Source organism: Rutidosis leptorrhynchoides, chromosome 2 (assembly GCF_046630445.1).
Source record: "Rutidosis leptorrhynchoides isolate AG116_Rl617_1_P2 chromosome 2, CSIRO_AGI_Rlap_v1, whole genome shotgun sequence".
In the NCBI taxonomy this organism is placed as follows: Eukaryota; Viridiplantae; Streptophyta; class Magnoliopsida; order Asterales; family Asteraceae; genus Rutidosis; species Rutidosis leptorrhynchoides.
The window spans coordinates 708,724,390-708,743,747 of NC_092334.1; the positions used below are offsets into that span (position 1 = coordinate 708,724,390).

The 19,358-nt window shown below is 35.1% G+C and overlaps 1 protein-coding gene across 1 annotated transcript; it reads right to left on the bottom strand.

Moving 5' to 3' along the window:
* Nucleotides 1–234: 234 nt before the first annotated feature.
* Nucleotides 235–883, bottom strand: LOC139890452 (uncharacterized). Its single transcript, XM_071873330.1, has 2 exons — nt 610–883; nt 235–476 (listed from the first exon to the last, which is right to left on the bottom strand). The coding sequence occupies exons 1-2, from the start codon at nt 881–883 to the stop codon at nt 235–237; spliced, it is 516 nt and encodes a 171-aa protein (XP_071729431.1).
* Nucleotides 884–19,358: the final 18,475 nt, after the last annotated feature.

Consider the following 19,358-nt stretch of genomic DNA (forward strand, 5'->3'; position numbering starts at 1 on the left):
TAAAAAACTCGGCAGTGTAACCATCAGGCCCAGGTGATTTATTATTACCAATACCGAAAATAGCATCTTTTACCTCCAACATAGTAACAGGTCTGACCATGTAGTTTGCCTTACCAGGTAGCAATTTCCTCACAAAAATTGACTCAGGGATAGCCGAATTATTAATAGTAGCAGTACCAAGGAAATTGGTATAATGCGAAACAAATATATCATGAATAGCTGCACCAGTAACCATCACTCCTTGCGCATCCATGACGGAGGAAATGCGACTTCGATGTTGTTTTCCTTTAACAATATTGTGAAAAAATGACTATTGTTGTCTCCCACTCTAAGCCATTCGATCTTTGATTTTTGTTTCAAAAATCTTTCCTCTTCAATCACAGCATCATTATATGCCCTTAATAGAGCACCAGCATCATCCCGAATGTCATTGTCGAAAGGATTTTTATCAAGCGCTAATTGAACTGCATCAAGTTCTGCACGGAGTTTGTTAACACGTACATGCAAATTACCTTCTTGCCACATTAATTTTCGAAGTGGTTTTTTTAAGCCATCGTAATTTTTTGACGATTTGAAACATCTTATGGCCCACGACCGCTCTTCGCCAACCTTTAAAAACAATGTCATCAAACCCTTCTTTGTAAACAATAAAGTTACCAAACTTGAACGATCTATGACGAGCAACTTCCGTTGACGGGATACATAAAATAGCTGGGCAATGATCTGACAAACGGTATGGCTGAAATCTAGCAAAGGCATTCCCAAACTTGTCAATAAAAACATTATTCCCCATCACCCGATTGATCTTCTTAAAAATCCCATCAGACGTTTGAGGGCGCTGGTTCCATGTGAAATGCATCCCAAAATGATTAATATCGCTCATTCAAATAGCCACCACACATTCCCGGAACTTCCTCATAGCAATTGTAATGCGAGACCCACCAGCAGTAGATTCATCGAGATCCAGAGCAACATTAAAGTCACCCATGAGTACCCATGGATTATCTCCCACAAAATTCTTATGCATACATAAATCTCTCCATAGATCACGACGAGTTATGTAATAATTGTCTGCATAAACAATGGAAACATAAAACTGAAAATCATCCACATTGGTACGAACATAACAATGAATGACCTGATGTGACATATTCAAAATCATTAAATTAAAGATTTGAGGATTCCACCCAAGAATTATTCGAGTCCCTCCAGAACACACAGATTGATTAGACGACCAACTCCACTGCGGGAAAACATTAGCACATATACCCGTAAGATTTACAATGCCAACATGAGTCTTAAGAACTGCACACACACATAAACTATTGTCTGTTACAATGCGTTGAATCTCTTTTTGTTTCGGGGCGCGATTCAAACCCCGACTATTCCATGTAGCAAAACTAATCATTGGAAACCAACTTCGTAGGAGTGCTTGCCCCTGTATGTTTTGCAGCCATATATTTAGATGTCTCATCTCCATTGTCTTCCTCATCACTGGGCTCATCTATAAGAGCCTTATCTGCTACTGTTTCATCCTTATGCTCTTCATCCTCTTCCACTCTATTTAACACATCATATGCATTGGAAGTCTGGATCTTAACAGGAGTGTCGTTCTTAGATGAAGCTTCTGGACGATACTCCATTCGTTGATTCTGCTTACCCACAACAAACCCCTTTTGAGAGGTAACCACTTTATGTTGCTTATTTCCCACTGTTTCAAAACCATCAGCATCAATAACTCTAGTAGTCTCATTAGTGACCACCAATTTAGGACATTTAGAATCCTTGTGGCCAAAAACAGAACATGTTGCACACCACGGGGGCTTCCACTCGTATTCGACTCTCAAGTTGCAAACCGACTTACTCTTTCCATCAGAACTAAGAATTGCCATACGTAAGTTCTCCTTTAACTCCTTCTCAGCTGAGATCTCAACCATAGCTCGTGCAAAATTTGGTCTACCCCCATGACTCAAGACACATAGTACTTGTGTACGAATCCAACATCCTGGGAGTCCCAATTTTTGATGCAATAATGCTTAATCTAGTGTCAGTAAATCCAGCAAGAGGAATATCATGAACCTTTACCCAAACTGGAACTCGAGAAACCTCCTCTTTAGTTAACGTTATGTCCGGTGACCATACATTAAGTATAATAGGGATCGATCGAATAATCCATGGGCCGCTTTCCAACACTCCTTTCATCCCTTCTGACGATGAAAACTTGAAGAAGAAAAAACCTTTAGCGTTCATCATTAGTTTTTCCAACCCAAACTTTCTCCACACATTAGTAACATAATTCTTTACAATTGGGTACGCAATCCTTTTGCCCAAGAAGTAACCATAAAGTGTATTATGATAACGATCTTGAACCTCTAGTACCGATTCTAAAGGTAGCTCAATGTCCACATCCTCTTCCAGATTGGAAGGAGGCTCAATAAAACGAAAGTTAACCTTGCTACCATGTTGAGAATTAACAGCTTTAAGATAAGAATTACCCTTTGGTGTTTCATCCTGAGCATCCACCTTCTCCACATTATTTTTAGCCTTCTCTTTTGCACACCCAGAGTTACCACCCAACGGAGGAAAATCATATTCCAACTTGCTGGATTTACCATTCGCTTCCTTATCAGACCAAGAGTTTACAGAGTGAACACTTACCTTATCCGAATCACCATATAAATTATCGGGAATAGAAACAAGAGCAGGTTGATCTTCATGGCTGCTAATAACAAGATCAGACTGCACTATCGGATCTTTAACCACAGTCTCTACATCTTCCAGACCAGACTTCTTATTTGCAACCGGTGATTTGAATGACGTAGCATCGCTCTTCATAGAGTTCGAAGAATCATTCGATCCAATAGTTCTACTGCGAAGAACCATAGTTTGCGTACTAGGATTAGGTTTTTTGTTAATCTTTCCCCCCAAGTTCTTGCCCATCAATAGACGAGAAAAGAACCAGAATAGCAGATGTGTCAATGAAACTAAATCATGCAAACAGAATCGATCGTGCAGAAATCTAAGAAATAGATCGTGCAAACATAATAGCAGGGTTTTTTGTTTTTTGTCAAAAAAATAAAAATAAATAACAATTCATTCCCTTCAGGTGGTGTTAACACTGGCAAAATTGTTACATTAAAGGTGGGTTATCAGTGGAAGCCCTCTAGATGTTCACATTGTCAAGTATTTGGACACATGTTTGATAACTGTTCTGTTAGGCCATTGTCTGAAGAAGAAACTATTGCTAAGAATAAAAAAGAAGAAGAAACTAAACAGAAGGAATTTCAAAAGAGTTTGAGGGTTGATGAAGGCTAGAATAAAGTGGGAAGGAATAATAGAATCATTAAGGATGTTGGTGGTAGTACTGTGGTTAAACCACTTCCCATTTTCAATAGAAATGTCAGTGGTAGTAGAAATGTTCCTGTAGCAGATAGTGGTAATCAAAGGCAGTTTGGTGGATCTTCATGGAATTCAGTTAGGAATTTTCAAAGGCAGACCAATAACCAAAGGAATAATAATATTGCTGATCAAAGAAAGAGTGTTGCTCAGAAGAATGTTGCTCAGAAGAATATTGCAAAAAAGAATAGTGGTGAAGATAATATTTTTGTCTATATGGAAAAACAGATGGGTAGTCAACAAATGAAATATCCCGTTCTTATTGATTAAAAACGTTCCATATTAATTGATTTCGTTGCGAGGTTTTGACCTCTATATGAGACGTTTTTTCAAAGACTGCATTCATTTTTAAAACAAACCATAACCTTTATTTCATAAATAAAGGTTTAAAAAGCGTTACGTAGATTATCAAATAATGATAATCAAAAATATCCTGTTTACACACGACCATTACATAATGGTTTACAATACAAATATGTTACATCGAAATCAGTTTCTTAAATGCAGTTTTTACACAATATCATACAAACATGGACTCCAAATCTTGTCCTTATTTTAGTATGCAATAGCGGAAGCTCTTAGTATTCACCTGAGAATAAACATGCTTTAAACGTCAACAAAAATGTTGGTGAGTTATAGGTTTAACCTATATATATCAATCGTAACAATAGACCACAAGATTTCATATTTCAATACACATCCCATACATAGAGATAAAAATCATTCATATGGTGAACACCGGGTAACCGACATTAACAAGATGCATATATAAGAATATCCCCATCATTCCGGGACACCCTTCGGATATGATATAAATTTTGAAGTACTAAAGCATCCGGTACTTTGGATGGGGTTTGTTAGGCCCAATAGATCTATCTTTAGGATTCGCGTCAATTAGGGTGTATGTTCCCTAATTCTTAGATTACCAGACTTAATAAAAGGGGCATATTCGATTTCGATAATTCAACCATAGAATGTAGTTTCACGTACTTGTGTCTATTTTGTAAATCATTTATAAAACCTGCATGTATTCTCATCCCAAAAATATTAGATTTTAAAAGTGGGACTATAACTCACTTTCACAGATTTTTACTTCGTCGGGAAGTAAGACTTGGCCACTCGTTGATTCACGAACCTATAACAATATATACATATATATCAAAGTATGTTCAAGATATATTTACAACACTTTTAATACATTTTGATGTTTTAAGTTTATTAAGTCAGTTGTCCTCGTTAGTAACCTACAACTAGTTGTCCACAGTTAGATGTACAGAAATAAATCGATAAATATTATCTTGAATCAATCCACGACCCAGTGTATACGTATCTCAGTATTGATCACAACTCAAACTATATATATATTTTGGAATCAACCTCAACCCTGTATAGCTAACTCCAACATTCACATATAGAGTGTCTATGGTTGTTCCGCAATATATATATAGATGGGTCGACATGATAGGTCGAAATATTGTATACGTGTCTATGGTATCTCAAGATTACATAATATACAATATAAGTTGATTAGGTTATGGTTGGAATAGATTTATTACTAACTTTCACGTAGGTAAAATGAGTAATTTTTATCAATCTTGTTTTACTCGCCATTTCTACGTTTCTAATCCGTTTTGAGTGATTCCAGTGGCCACGGTTTCGTATTGAACTTAACTTTATGAATCTAAACAGAAAAAGTATAAGTTTATAGTCGAAAATACAAGTTACAAGTCGTTTTTGAAAGAGGTAGTCATTTCCGTCGAAAGAACGACATCTTGATGACCATTTTGAAAAACATACTTTCACTTTGAGTTTAACCATGATTTTTGGATATAGTTTCATGTTCATAAGAAAAATCATTTTTCCAGAAGTATAGCTTTTAAATCAAAGTTCTTCTTAGCTTTTAATTATCCCAACCAAAACAGCCCCCGGTTTTACTACGACGGCGTATATCCAGTTTTATGGTGTTTATCGTGTTTCCGGGTTTTAAATAATTAAGTTAGCATATAATATAGATATAGAACATGTGTTTAGTTGATTTTAAAAGTCTAGTTAGAAGAATTAACTTTATTTGCGAACAAGTTTAGAATTAACTAAACTATGTTCTAGTGATTACAAGTTTATAACGTTGAATAAGACAGCTTTTTATGTATGAATCGAATGATGTTATGAACATCATTACTACCTCAAGTTCCTTGGATAAACCTACTGGAAATGAGAAAAATGGATCTAGCTTCAAAGGATCCTTGGATGGCTTGAAAGTTCTTGAAGCAGAATCATGATACGAAAACAATTTCAAGTAAGATTTCCACTCGAAATAAGATTGTTATAGTTATAGAAATTGAATTAAAGTTTGAATATGATTATTACCTTGTATTAGAAAGATAACCTACTGTAATTAACAAAGGTTTCTTGATCTTGGATGATTACTTGGAATGGATTTAGAAAACTTGGAAGTAAACTTGCAATCTTGGAAGTATTCTTGATTTTATGAAACTAGAACTTTTGGAATTTATGAAGAACACTTAGAACTTGAAGATAGAACTTGAGAGAGATCAATTAGATGAAGAAAATTGAAGAATGAAAGTGTTTGTAGGTGTTTTTGGTCGTTGGTGTATGGATTAGATATAAAGGATATGTAATTTTGTTTTCATGTAAATAAGTCATGAATGATTACTCATATTTTTGTAATTTTATGAGATATTTCATGCTAGTTTCCAAATGATGGTTCCCAGATGTGTTAGGTGACTCACATGGGCTGCTAAGAGCTGATCATTGGAGTATATATAACAATAGTACATACATCTAAAAGCTGTGTATTGTACGAGTACGAATACGGGTGCATACGAGTAGATTTGTTGATGAAACTGAACGGGGATGTATTTGTAAGAATTTTTGTTAAGTAGAAGTATTTTGATAAGTGTATTGAAGTCTTTCAAAAGTGTATGAATACATATTAAAACACTAGATGTATATACATTTTAACCGAGTCGTTAAGTCATCGTTAGTCGTTACATGTAAGTGTTGTTTTGAAACATTTAGGTTAACGATCTTGTTAAATGTTGTTAACCCAATGTTTATAATATCAAAAGAGATTTTAAATTATTATATTATCATGATATTATGATGTACGAATATCTCTTAATATGATATATATACATTAAATGTCGTTACAACGATAATCGTTACATATATGTCTCGTTTCAAAATCATTAAGTTAGTAGTCTTGTTTTTACATATGTAGTTCATTGTTAATATACTTAATGATATGTTTACTTATCATAATATCATGTTAACTATATATATAACCATATATATGTCATCATATAGTTTTTACAAGTTTTAACGTTCGTGAATCACCGGTCAACTTGGGTGGTCAATTGTCTATATGAAACCTATTTCAATTAATCAAGTCTTAACAAGTTTGATTGCTTAACATGTTGGAAACACTTAATCATATAAAATAACAATTTCATTTAATATATATATAAACATGGAAAAGTTCGGGTCACTACAGTACCTATCCGTTAAATAAATTTCGTCCCGAAATTTTAAGCAGTTGGAGGTGTTGACGTATCTTCTGGAAATAAGTGGGGTATTTCTTCTTCATCTGATCTTCTCGTTCCCAGGTGAACTCAGGTCCTCTACGAGCATTCCATCGAACCTTAACAATTGGTATCTTGTTTTGTTTAAGTCTTTTAACCTCACGATCCATTATTTCGACGGGTTCTTCGATGAATTGAAGTTTTTCGTTGATTTGGATTTCATCTAACGGAATAGTGAGATCTTCTTTAGCAAAACATTTCTTCAAATTCGAGACGTGGAAAGTGTTATGTACAGCCGCGAGTTGTTGAGGTAACTCAAGTCGGTAAGCTAATGGTCCGACACGATCAATAATCTTGAATGGTCCAATATACCTTGGATTTAATTTCCCTCGTTTACCAAATCGAACAACGCCTTTCCAAGGTGCAACTTTAAGCAAGACCATCTCTCCAATTTCAAATTCTATATCTTTTATTTTAATGTCAGCGTAGCTGTTTTGTCGACTTTGGGCGGTTTTCAACCGTTGTTGAATTTGGATGATCTTCTCGGTAGTTTCTTGTATTATCTCCGGACCCGTAATCTGTCTATCCCCCACTTCACTCCAACAAATCGGAGACCTGCACTTTCTACCATAAAGTGCTTCAAACGGCGCCATCTCAATGCTTGAATGGTAGCTGTTGTTGTAGGAAAATTATGCTAACGGTAGATGTCGATCCCAACTGTTTCTGAAATCAATAACACATGCTCGTAGCATGTCTTCAAGCATTTGTATCGTCCTTTCGCTCTGCCCATCAGTTTGTGGATGATAGGCAGTACTCATGTCTAGACGAGTTCCTAATGCTTGCTGTAATGTCTGCCAGAATCTTGAAATAAATCTGCCATCCCTATCAGTGATAATAGAGATTGGTATTCCATGTCTGGAGACGACTTCCTTCAAATACAATCGTGCTAACTTCTCCATCTTGTCATTTTCTCTTATTGGCAGGAAATGTGCTGATTTGGTGAGACGATCAACTATTACCCAAATAGTATCAAACCCGCTTGCAGTCCTTGGCAATTTAGTGATGAAATCCATGGTAATGTTTTTCCATTTCCATTCCGGGATTTCGGGTTGTTGAAGTAGACCTGATGGTTTCTGATGCTCAGCTTTGACCTTAGAACACGTTAAACATTCTCCTACGTATTTAGCAACATCGACTTTCATACCCGGCCACCAAAAATGTTTCTTGAGATCCTTGTACATCTTCCCCGTTCCAGGATGTATTGAGTATCTGGTTTTATGAGCTTCTCTAAGTACCATTTCTCTCATATCTCCAAATTTTGGTACCCAAATCCTTTCAGCCCTGTACCGGGTTCCGTCTTCCCGAATATTAAGATGCTTCTCCGATCCTTTGGGTATTTCATCCTTTAAATTTCTCTCTTTTAAAACTCCTTGTTGCGCCTCCTTTATTTGAGTAGTAAGGTTATTGTGAATCATAATATTCATAGATTTTACTCGAATGGGTTCTCTGTCCTTCCTACTCAAGGCATCGGCTACCATATTTGCCTTCCCCGGGTGGTAACGAATCTCAAAGTCGTAATCATTCAACAATTCAATCCACCTACGCTGCCTTATATTCAGTTGTTTCTGATTAAATATGCGTTGAAGACCTTTGTGGTCGGTATATATAATACTTTTGACCTCATATAAGTAGTGCCTCTAAGTCTTTAATGCAAAAACAAACGCGCCTAATTCCAAATCATGCGTCGTATAATTCTGTTCGTGAATCTTCAATTGTCTAGACGCATAAGCAATTACTTTCGTTCGTTGCATTAATACACAACCGAGACCTTGCTTTGAGGAGTCACAATATATCACAAAATCATCATTCCCTTCAGGTAATGACAATATAGGTGCTGTAGTTAACTTTTTCTTTAACAATTGAAACGCTTTCTCTTGTTCATCTTTCCATTCAAATTTCTTCCCTTTATGCGTTAATGCAGTCAAGGGTTTTGCTATTCTGGAAAAGTCTTGGATGAACCTTCTGTAGTAACCAGCTAGTCCTAAAAACTGGCGTATGTGTTTCAGAGTTTTTGGGGTTTCCCACTTTTCAACAGTTTCTATCTTTGCCGGATCCACCTTAATACCTTCTTTGTTCACTATGTGACCGAGGAATTGAACTTCTTCCAACCAAAATGCACACTTTGAAAATTTAGCGTACAATTCTTCCTTCCTCAATACTTCTAACACCTTTCTCAAATGTTCACCGTGTTCTTGGTCATTCTTTGAGTAAATAAGTATGTCATCAATGAAAACAATGACAAACTTGTCAAGGTATGGTCCACACACTCGGTTCATAAGATCCATGAACACAGCTGGTGCATTAGTTAAACTAAACGGCATGACCATAAACTCGTAATGACCGTAACGTGTTCTGAAAGCAGTCTTTGGAATATCATCTTCTTTCACCCGCATTTGATGATACCCGGAACGTAAGTCAATCTTTGAATAAACAGACGAGCCTTGTAGTTGATCAAATAAGTCGTCGATTCTCGGTAGTGGGTAGCGGTTCTTGATGGTAAGTTTGTTCAACTCTCGGTAGTCGATACACAACCTGAATGTACCATATTTCTTCTTGACAAACAAAACAGGAGCTCCCCACGGTGATGTGCTTGGTCGAATGAAACCACGCTCTAAAAGTTCTTGTAATTGGCTTTGCAGTTCTTTCATCTCGCTGGGTGCGAGTCTGTAAGGAGCACGAGCTATTGGTGCAGCTCCTGGTACAAGATCTATTTGAAATTCAACGGATCGATGTGGGGGTAATCCCGGTAATTCTTTCAGAAATACATCGGGAAATTCTTTTGCGACGGTAACATCATTGATGCTCTTTTCTTCAGTTTGTACTTTCTCGACGCGTGCTAGAACAGCATAGCAACCTTTTCTTATTAGTTTTTGTGCCTTCAAATTACTAATAAGATGTAGCTTCGTGTTGCCCTTTTCTCCGTACACCATTAAGGGTTTTCCTTTTTCTCGTATAATGCGAATTGCATTTTTGTAACAAACGATCTCTGCTTTCACTTCTTTCAACCAATCCATACCGATTATCACATCAAAACTCCCTAACTCTACTGGTATCAAGTCAATCTTAAATGTTTCGCTAACCAGTTTAATTTCTCAATTCCGACATATATTATCTGCTGAAATTAATTTACCATTTGCTAATTCGAGTAAAAATTTACTATCCAAAGGCGTCAATGGACAACTTAATTTAGCACAAAAATCTCTACTCATATAGCTTCTATCCGCACCCGAATCAAATAAAACATAAGCAGATTTATTGTGAATAAGAAACTTACCCGTAACAAGCTCCGGGTCTTCCTGTGCCTCTGCCGCATTAATATTGAAAACTCTTCCGCGGCCTTGTCCATTCGTGTTCTCCTGGTTCGGGCAATTTCTAATAATGTGGCCCGGTTTTCCACATTTATAACAAACTACATTGGCATAACTTGCTCCGACACTACTTGTTCCGCCATTACTCGTTTTGACACCATTTGTTCCTTTCGTTCTGTTAACCCCTGGTCCGTAGACCTCACACTTCACCGCGCTATGACCATTTCTTTTACACTTGTTGCAAAATTTGGTGCAGAACCCCGAGTGATACTTTTCACACTTTTGGCATAGCTGCTTCTGATTGTTGTTGTTGTTGCAGTTGTTATTGGGCCGTTTGTTGTAGTTGCGATTGATGTTGTGATTGTTGGGATAGTTGTTGCGATTATTGTTGTAATTGCTGTTGTTGTTGTATTGGTGATTCTTATCACCGTTTTCCTCCCACTTTCTTTTGACTTGCTTCACATTGGCCTCTTCAGCCGTCTGTTCTTTAATTCTTTCCTCAATCTGGTTCACTAGTTTGTGAGCCATTCTACATGCCTGTTGTATGGAGGCGGGCTCGTGTGAACTTATATCTTCTTGGATTCTTTCCGGTAATCCTTTCACAAACGCGTCGATCTTCTCTTCCTCATCTTCAAACGCTCCCAGACACAATAGGCACAATTCTGTGAATCGTCTTTCGTACGTGGTAATATCAAATCCTTTTGTTCGTAACCCTCTAAGTTCTGTCTTAAGCTTATTGACCTCGGTTCTGGGACGGTACTTCTCGTTCATCAAGTGCTTGAATGCTGACCACGGTAGTGCGTAAGCATCATCTTGTCCCACTTGCTCTAGATAGGTATTCCACCATGTTAACGCAGAACCTGTGAAGGTATGCGTAGCGTACTTCACTTTGTGTTCTTCAGTACACTTACTTATGGCAAACACCGATTCGACCTTCTCGGTCCACCGTTTCAATTCGATCGGTCCTTCGGTTCCATCAAATTCCAAAGGTTTGCAGGCAGTGAATTCTTTGTAGGTGCATCCTACACGATTTCCTGTACTGCTAGATCCAAGGTTATTGTTGGTATATAGCGCAACCTGTACTGCGGCTATGTTTGAAGCAAGAAAGGCACGAAATTCCTCTTCGCTCATATTCAAGGTGTGTCGAGTAGTCGGTGCCATTTCCTTCAAAATAGTCAAATGAAATGAGTTAATCATGTAGAATATCAAGAGTAGTCAATAGTATTTTGTAGCGTAATATGAACTTATTTATAAAAGCTCTTTCTTCATATCAGCATTTTATACTCTTTAATTCGGGTAGTACCTACCCGTTAAGTTCATACTTAGTAGCTAACATACTATTTCAACTACTACAATTCTATATGAAAAACTAATCACAAAAAAATATATATCATATTCAAACCTTTATACAATAACTTGCAAACTTACAATACCGCTATTTTACATATAGCATGAAATATAGCACATAAAACTTTGATACAAAGTAGTTGCGAAGATAATTCTAGTTAATAAATAAGGCGTTCAACAAAGGTAACAAAGACACGTAATTCATACGTCCAGAAACAAGTCATGCATTCTGGTTTTACTAATACCACTTCCCATCCTTGGTCTTGTGGAACGTAACCGTTGTGACCGATAGTATGACAACGTGTTGTAACGTCGTCAAAAGGACGAACGTTACGTAATGACCAACAGTCTCATAATAACCTAAAAACCTCATTTCTTACCCCAATTACCGACTCCGTCACTTGTGGAACATTTTGTTTAATAGTTGTAGCCCGATGTTCTTTTTGTCACTTTGGTGAGAAGCGAACATTACTAACCCGTAAGCATAACATACTTCTTTATGTTGCATGTTAGCCGCTTTTTCTAAATCATGAAGTCCTATATTCGGATACATTGAGTCAAAATAATTTCTTAACCCGTTGCGTAAAATAGCATTTGGGTTCCCCGCAATATATGCGTCAAAGTAAACACATCGTAACTTCTGGGTTTCCCAATGTGATATCCCCCATCTTTCAAACGAAAGCCGTTTATAAACCAAGGCATTCTTGGAACGTTCTTCGAATGTCTTACAAACTGATTTTGCCATAAATAGTTGTGCCGAGGAATTCTGACCGACTCTAGACAAGATTTCATCAATCATGTCTCCGGGTAAGTCTTCTAAAATATTGGGTTGCCTATCCATTTTGTGTTTTTACACTGTAAAATAGACAAGAGTTAGATTCATAAAAGATACTTATTAATACAAGCAATTTTTACATATATCGTAAAGCGTAAGCACACTATATTACATATATTACACCGCACAAATACATCTATCACATAATATCAAACACGTTAAGAGATTAATATATCACATAATATTCACATGTTAAAAATATATAGTTTCCAACAAAATTTGTTAAGCAATCATTTTTCAAGTAAACACGGTCGAAGTCCAGACTCACTAATGCATCCTAAAAAACTGGATAAGACACACTAATGCAAAATTCTGGTTCTCTAAGACCAACGCTCGGATACCAACTGAAATGTCCCGTTCTTATTGATTAAAAACGTTCCATATTAATTGATTTCGTTGCGAGGTTTTGACCTCTATATGAGACGTTTTTTCAAAGACTGCATTCATTTTTAAAACAAACCATAACCTTTATTTCATAAATAAAGGTTTAAAAAGCTTTACGTAGATTATCAAATAATGATAATCTAAAATATCCTGTTTACACACGACCATTACATAATGGTTTACAATACAAATATGTTACATCGAAATTAGTTTCTTGAATGCAGTTTTTACACAATATCATACAAACATGGACTCCAAATCTTGTCCTTATTTTAGTATGCAACAGCGGAAGCTCTTAGTATTCACCTGAGAATAAACATGCTTTAAACGTCAACAAAAATGTTGGTGAGTTATAGGTTTAACCTATATATATCAATCGTAACAATAGACCACAAGATTTCATATTTCAATACACATCCCATACATAGAGATAAAAATCATTCATATGGTGAACACCTGGTAACCGACATTAACAAGATGTATATATAAGAATATCCCCATCATTCCGGGACACCCTTCGGATATGATATAAATTTCGAAGTACTAAAGCATCCGGTACTTTGGATGTGGTTTGTTAGGCCCAATAGATCTATCTTTAGGATTCGCGTCAATTAGGGTGTCTGTTTCCTAATTCTTAGATTACCAGACTTAATAAAAAGGGGCATATTCGATTTCGATAATTCAACCATAGAATGTAGTTTCACGTACTTGTGTCTATTTTGTAAATCATTTATAAAACCTGCATGTATTCTCATCCCAAAAATATTAGATTTTAAAAGTGGGACTATAACTCACTTTCACAGATTTTTACTTCGTCGGGAAGTAAGACTTGGCCACTGGTTGATTCACGAACCTATAACAATATATACATATATATCAAAGTATGTTCAAAATATATTTACAACACTTTTAATACATTTTGATGTTTTAAGTTTATTAAGCCAGCTGTCCTGGTTAGTAACCTACAACTAGTTGTCCACAGTTAGATGTACAGAAATAAATCGATAAATATTATCTTGAATCAATCCACGACCCATAGTATACGTATCTCAGTATTGATCACAACTCAAACTATATATATATATTTTGTAATCAACCTCAACCCTGTATAGCTAACTCCAACATTCACATATAGAGTGTCTATGGTTGTTCCGCAATATATATATAGATGGGTCGACATGATAGGTCGAAACATTGTATACGTGTCTATGGTATCTCAAGATTACATAATATACAATATAAGTTGATTAGGTTATGGTTGGAATAGATTTATTACTAACTTTCACGTAGGTAAAATGAGTAGTTTTTATCAATCTTGTTTTACTCGCCATTTCTTCGTTTCTAATCCGTTTTGAGTGATTCCAGTGGCCACGGTTTCGTATTGAACTTAACTTTATGAATCTAAACAGAAAAAGTATAAGTTTATAGTCGAAAATACAAGTTACAAGTCGTTTTTGAAAGAGGTAGTCATTTCCGTCGAAAGAACGACATCTTGATGAGCATTTTGAAAAACATACTTTCACTTTGAGTTTAACCATGATTTTTGGATATAGTTTCATGTCCATAAGAAAAATCATTTTTCCAGAAGTATAGCTTTTAAATCAAAGTTCTTCTTAACTTTTAATTATCCCAACCAAAACAGCCCCCGGTTTTACTACGACGGCGTATATCCAGTTTTATGGTGTTTATCGTGTTTCCGGGTTTTAAATAATTAAGTTAGCATATAATATAGATATAGAACATGTGTTTAGTTGATTTTAAAAGTCTAGTTAGAAGGATTAACTTTATTTGCGAACAAGTTTAGAATTAACTAAACTATGTTCTAGTGATTACAAGTTTATAACGTTGAATAAGACAGCTTTTTATGTATGAATCGAATGATGTTATGAACATCATTACTACCTTAAGTTCCTTAGATAAACCAACTGTAAATGAGAAAAATGGATCTAGCTTCAAAGGATCCTTGGATGGCTTTAAAGTTCTTGAAGCAGAATCATGACACGAAAACAATTTCAAGTAAGATTTCCACTCGAAATAAGATTGTTATAGTTATAGAAATTGAATTAAAGTTTGAATATGATTATTACCTTGTATTAGAAAGATAACCTAATGTAAGTAACAAAGGTTTCTTGATCTTGGATGATTACTTGAATGGATTTAGAAAACTTGGAAGTAAACTTGCAATCTTGGAAGTATTCTTGATTTTATGAAACTAGAACTTTTGGAATTTATGAAGAACACTTAGAACTTGAAGATAGAACTTGAGAGAGATCAATTAGATGAAGAAAATGGGAGAATGAAAGTGTTTGTAGGTGTTTTTGGTCGTTGGTGTATGGATTAGATATAAAGGATATGTAATTTTGTTTTCATGTAAATAAGTCATGAATGATTACTCATATTTTTGTAATTTTATGAGATATTTCATGCTAGTTGCCAAATGATGGTTACCACATGTGTTAGGTGACTCACATGGGCTGCTAAGAGCTGATCATTGGAGTGTATATAAAAATAGTACATACATCTAAAAGCTGTGTATTGTACGAGTACGAATACGGGTGCATACGAGTAGATTTGTTGATGAAACTGAACGGGGATGTAATTGTAAGCATTTTTGTTAAGTAAAAGTATTTTGATAAGTGTATTGAAGTCTTTCAAAAGTGTATGAATACATATTAAAACACTACATGTATATACATTTTAACTGAGTCGTTAAGTCATCGTTAGTCGTTACATGTAAGTGTTGTTTTGAAACCTTTAGGTTAACGATCTTGTTAAATGTTGTTAACCCAATGTTTATAATATCAAAAGAGATTTTAAATTATTATATTATCATGATATTATGATGTACGAATATCTCTTAATATGATATATATACATTAAATGTCGTTACAACGATAATCGTTACATATATGTCTCGTTTCAAAATCATTAAGTTAGTAGTCATGTTTTTACATATGTAGTTCATTGTTAATATACTTAATGATATGTTTACTTATCATAATATCATGTTAACTATATATATAACCATATATATGTCATCATATAGTTTTTACAAGTTTTAACGTTCGTGAATCACCGATCAACTTGGGTGGTCAATTGTCTATATGAAACCTATTTCAATTAATCAAGTCTTAACAAGTTTGATTGCTTAACATGTTGAAAACACTTAATCATGTAAAATAACAATTTCATTTAATATATATATATATAAACATGGAAAAGTTCGGGTCAATACAACAAACGGGTATGGAGAAAGGTGATAAAGGCAAGGGTAAAGCTGTAGAAGGTGGTATTAAAAAGGTGAATATTAGTGAGAGAATTGAAACAAGTAATCCTTATGCTGCTTTACAAGATGATGATGGTAGTGATAGTGAAATGTTTGAGGATGATTTGATAAGCATTGGAAATTATGGGAGTCCCAGAAGGCTAAGATTAAAAATTTTATTTCTAGAAAGGAAGTTCCTTCTAAAGATGTTTTAGCTACTTAGGATCCCAATGAAATTAAATATTTCAGATTCCATTGTGAAGTGGTTGGTATTGATGATGGTTTTAGTTCAGATGAAGGTGAAGATGTTGATTCTGAGGATGATGTGACTGCAACTTTTGTAAATGAAGATAATTTGGAGAGTGGTGAGTTAGGGCAAAGGCATCTTGCTTCTAACAATGTGAACACTATTCCCAATGTTTAAACTTTTATGTTGGAATGTTAGGGGACTTAATGAAGTCTCCAAACAAAAGGATGTTAGAAAGTATATTGTAGATAGTGGTTGTAGTATTTGTGGTTTAGTTGAAACTAAAATTTTAACAAAAAATATGCCCAAAATTTCTTCTAAAGTGTTGGGTAATTGGCATTGGGGTGACAATAGTAGTAGTTGTCTTGGTAGAAATAGAATCCTAATTGGCTGGGATCCAAATGAAGTGTTATGTAATATCCTTCATTCTACTAATCAAGTTATTCATTGTAAGATGGAGCAGCACAATAGTAATAAGTCATTTTACTGCTCTTTCATTTATGCTTCTAATAATGACACTGAAAGGAGGCAGTTATGGAGTGATTTAGGTATTCACAAAGGTGTTGTTAAGGATGAAGAGTGGCTTATTATTGGTGACTTTAATGTTAGTCTTGATCCTGAAGATAATTCTAATGGGTCATCTGTTGTTACTAGAGAAATGAGTGACTTCAGAAAATGTGTTGAAAGTATTGAAGTTGAAGATCTTAATCAATCTGGGTTTCATTTTACTTGGATTCAAAAGATGCATGCTGTGGGTGAAAATAAAGGTATATTAAAGAAGATTGATAGAGCTATGTATTCTAATTCTTTTGTGACCAAATTCCCAAGAGCTCATGTTGAATTTAAACCTTATAATATATCTGATCATTCCCCTATTTTATTAACTGTCCCAAATATGGCCAGAAGGAGAACAGAGCCATTTAGGTTTAATAATCATCTTGCTAATAAAGAAGGTTTTTTTGCCTATGATTGATTCTGTTTGGAGTCAGAAGGTTGTGGGATATAAGATGTTTTCTGTAGTTACAAAGATGAAGATGGCCAAGAAGAAGTTAAGGAATTTCAATAATGAGCAGGGTAATGTTTTTGATAAAGTGAAGGCTTTGAGAATTGAGCTAGAAAGGGTGCAAACTGCAGTTATGAATGATCCTGATAATCATGCATTGAGAACTGAAGAGTCTCACTATTTTAAAGCCTATAAAGAAGCTTCTATGGATGAGGAGAGGCTGCTGATTCAAAAATCTAAAGTTCATTGGCTTAAAGAGGGTGATATGAATACTGCATATTTTCATCAAGTTGTTAAGGGTAGAGTCAACAGAAATAGGATTGAAGCTATTAAAGATTTAGAAGGAGAATTGTTTAAGGGTAATGATGTGCCTAGCCAATTTGTTAAATTTTATGAAGGTTTATTGGGTAAAAAGCAGAATGTGGTGGAAATTTTAAGGTCTGATGATCTTTTTATCAATAAGATTTCTGAAGCTAATGCTTCTGCAATGATTAGAATGATTGATAAAGATGAAATTAAAAATTCATTGTGGGATATATATGATTCAAAGTCTCCTGGCCCAGATGGTTATAGTTCTAAATTTTTTAAGGCATCTTGGTCTATTATTGGTGATGAGGTTTGTGCTGCTATCCAAGAATTTTTCATTAATGGTAAACTTTTGAGTGAAGTAAATGCTACTCTTATAGCCTTAGTACCTAAAATTCAATGTCCTAAGTCTGTTTCAGATTTTAGACCTATTTCTTGTTGCAATGTCTTATACAAGATTATAAGCAAAGTGCTAGCTAATAGGATAAAAGGCAGTCTGGATGATGTGGTTGATATTAACCAATCTGCTTTTATTCCTAAAAGCCAGATTAGTGATAATGTACTCTTGGCTTAAGAATTGATGAGAGGGTATAATTGGAAAAATGGAAAGGGTAGATGTGCTTTCAAAGTTGATATAATGAAGGCATATGATACTGTAGATTGGTCCTTTTTGGAAACTATTCTTTTTGCATTTGGTTTTCATGACATCATGGTGAGATGGTTAATGGCTTGTGTGACCACTCCTTCTTTTACTGTTTCTGTGAATGGTGAACAGTATGGTTACTTTAAAGGGCAAAGGGGTTTAAGGCAAGGGTATAACGCCCCGTCCTAATCCATCTTGTCGAATACATTACATTTGGTTACATCGCGAGGTACTTGACCTCTATATGATATATTTTACAAACATTGCATTCGTTTTTAAAAGACAAACTTTCATTACATCGAAAGTTGACGACATGCATACCATTTCATAATATATCTCACATAATTGACTTAATAATAATCTTGATGAACTCAACGACTCGAATGCAACATCTTTTGAAATATTTCATGAATGACTCCAAGTAATATCTCTAAAATGAGCAAATGCACAGCAGAAGATTTCTTTCATACCTGAGAATAAACATGCTTTAAAGTGTTAACCAAAAGATTGGTGAGTTCATTAGTTTATCATAAATAATAAAATTTATCATTTTAATAGATCACAAGATTTAATATTCCCATTTCCCATAAACATCATGCATAAAATTCATTCATATGGATTGAACACCTGGTAACCGACATTAACAAGATGCATGTAGAATATCCCCATCATTCCGGGACACCCATCGGACATGATAATTTCGAAGTACTAAAGCATTCCAAATTCCAGAATGGGGCTTGTTGGGCCCGATAGATCTATCTTTAGGATTCGCGTCAATTTGGGGGTCTGTTCCCAAATTCTTAGGCTACCAAGCTAAAAAGGGGCATATTCGGCTTTGATCCATTCAACCATATAATGTAGTTTCAATTACTTATGTCTATTTCGTAAAACAGTTATGAAAATAGCGCATGTATTCTCAGTCCCAAAAATATATATTGCAAAAGCATTTAAAAAGGGAGCAAATGAAACTCACTCTACAATATTTTGTAGTAAAAATATTCATACGACGATACTGAACAATG